We start from the raw sequence: 2,616 nt of genomic DNA, 5'->3' as shown, positions 1-2,616 counted from the left end.
GTTGAGTGGGCCTTAACAAAAGGAGGTGGAATCCCCAAAACCTTGTAAGATTCCCCAATAGCCAGCCTAATCCACCTGCCTATCATGGCTTTAGATGCTGCTAACCCCTTTCTCTGCCCTGAAAACAAAACAAAAAGGGAATCAGATTTCCTAAATTCCCTGGACCTGTCTAAATAAATTACAAGACTCCTCTTTACATCCAGCAAACCTAGGCTGTCTTCCTCTTTACCTTCAGAGGAAGAACAAAAGGTCGGCAGAACAATATCCTGCGACCTGTGAAAAGAAGAGGATACTTTAGGAAGGAATCCCGGATCAGTCCTAAGCACCACCCTGTCCTTAAGAATGGTCAAGTAAGGCTCCCTAATTGAGAGCGCCTGAAGCTCACTCACCCTACGGGCCGATGTGATTGCTACCAAAAAAACTACCTTTAAGGTCAAAAACTTGAAAGCTGACTCCTCTAAAGGCTCAAAAGGTTCTCGAACCAAAGCCCTTAGGACCAGAGACAGATCCCAACTTGGACAACCTCCCACCTTAGCAGGCCTAGTCCTGGAGAGGGATCTAAAAAAAATCAATTACAAAGGGATTTTGTTGCAAAGAGCACTGCAAAAAAATACTCAAAGCAGAAGCCTGTACTTTCAAGGTGCTGATCGAGAGTCCTCTATCTGCCCCCTCCTGAAAAAAATCCAAAACCATCGGAATGTCCAGGGGCCCTGGTCGGTCCGAACACCACGAGGCAAATCTTTTCCAGACCTTGGAATAAATGGCTCTGGTTACCGGCTTGCGACAGCCCACCAAAGTCTTTATTACATGATCCGAGAACCCCCTGGCTCTGAGGATCTGTTCCTCAAGAACCAGGCCGTCAATCGCAACGTCTTGATTCGCGGATGCAAAAGCGGACCCTGCGCAATCAGATCTGCCCTTTCCGGCAAGGGATATGGGCAAGCTGACGCCAGCCTGTTCAGTAGGGAAAACCATGGCCTTCTCGGCCAGAAAGGAGCGATCAAGAGTAGATCCGACCTTTCCTCTAAAAATTTTTGCAGGACCGCTGGAATCAGCCTGATTGGAGGGAACGCATAGGCCAGCCCGAAATCCCAGGTGGTCGACAGAGCGTCTATCCCCAAGCTCCGCTCTCGCGAGTTTAGGGTAAAGAACTGGTCGACCTTCCTGTTCTCCCGTGACGCAAAGAGATCCACTTCCGGTTTCCCCCACCTGGACACCAACTCCTGAAACACCTCTTGGTTGAGCGACCAATCGTCGTGGGAGAGTGGCCTTCGGCTCAGGAAATCCGCAAGCGAATTCTGAGAACCTTTTAAGTGTACCGCCGAAATTGAACGCAGGTTCTGTTCTGCCCAGGTCAGAATATTGCCCGCGATCCTCTGCAGCGAAGGACTCCTTGTCCCCCCCTGTTTGTTCACATAAACTACCGTTGCCATGTTGTCTGAACGAACCTGAACATGAAGGCCCCTCAAGCCTGCCTGAAAAACCTCCAAGGCTTTCCCGACCGCCAACAGCTCCCGCTGATTTGAGGGCTTCAAGGAGTCCTCCTGGGACCACCTCCCCTGGGCCGTTCTCCCTTGTAGATGAGCCCCCCAACCAAAACTGCTGGCGTCTGTGGTTACAATGAGTGGATCCGATGGCCTCCAATCCAGACCCCTGGTCAAGTTTCTCTCCGTTCGCCACCACCACAGAGATCTCTTGACTCTGGACGGAAGCCGGACCTGCCGCTCCAGCTCTGAGACGTTTCCGTCCCATTCCTTCAACAAGAAGGCCTGGAGCGGTCTCTGGTGAAATCTTGCCCATGGAACCGCCGGAAAGCAGGATGTCATAAGACCCACTGCCCCTGCGATCTCCCTCACCGAAACCGTCAGGTTGCACTGCAACCCTAACAACACTCGATTCATCTTCTCGAACTTTTCCCGTGGCAGAAAAATCTTTTCCTCTACAGAAGAGATCTCGTACCCTAGGTAAACCACCCTCTGTGCAGGTACCAAAGACGACTTTTCCCTGTTGATAAGCCAGCCCAGACCTTGCAGGAGGTTCTGAACTACTGCTAGGTGCTCGAGCAACTGTTGCCGAGACCCGGCCACCAGAAGCAAGTCGTCCAGGTAAGGAACCACCAAGATTGATCTCAGCCTCAGAGGAACCAAAGCTTCTGCTAAAACCTTTGTAAAGATCCTGGGAGCTGACGCTAGACCGAAGGGCAAGGCCCGAAACTGCCAATGGAAGGTCTGCGACCCCATCCTTATGGCCAACCTCAGGAACTTCTGACTTGCCTGGTGGATGGGAATGTGAAAATAGGCATCTCTCAAGTCCACTGTGGCCATGAAGCACCCCCGGAACAGTATATTCTTTACCGAATATAACGACTCCATCCTGAAGCGCTTGTATGTTAGAGCCTGATTTAGGGAGTGTAGATTCAGGATTAACCTGAATTTTCCTGAAGGCTTTCCCACCACAAAGACGTGAGAGTAACACCCTGAACCCCGCTCGTTCTGAGGCACCTGCACCAGAACTTTCTGGTCCACCAATTCCCCTATAAGACCGCATAACGCCTGAGACTTCCTGCGGTCCCTGGGAAGATCTGTAACTAAGAACCTGTTTGGAGGGCAGTCCCCG

General features: G+C 51.3%; 1 protein-coding gene across 1 annotated transcript; it reads right to left on the bottom strand.

Annotated features, from left to right (window-relative positions):
- Positions 1-660: 660 nt before the first annotated feature.
- LOC149447893 (uncharacterized) lies at positions 661-2,387 on the bottom strand. The gene is made up of 2 exons (XM_089651902.1): positions 1,944-2,387; positions 661-1,475 (listed from the first exon to the last, which is right to left on the bottom strand). Exons 1-2 carry the CDS (start codon positions 2,370-2,372, stop codon positions 804-806), a joined length of 1,101 nt encoding a protein of 366 aa, XP_089508028.1. The 5' UTR covers positions 2,373-2,387; the 3' UTR covers positions 661-803.
- Between the last annotated feature and the right edge of the window lie 229 nt (positions 2,388-2,616).

Source organism: Staurois parvus, unplaced genomic scaffold (genome assembly GCF_062004578.1).
Source record: "Staurois parvus isolate SC_StPar_1 unplaced genomic scaffold, SC_StPar_1.0 ptg000668l, whole genome shotgun sequence".
NCBI classification, from domain to species: domain Eukaryota; kingdom Metazoa; phylum Chordata; class Amphibia; order Anura; family Ranidae; genus Staurois; species Staurois parvus.
Note: the sequence above shows the minus strand (reverse complement) of the source record. Positions and strands in the feature narration are given on the sequence as shown.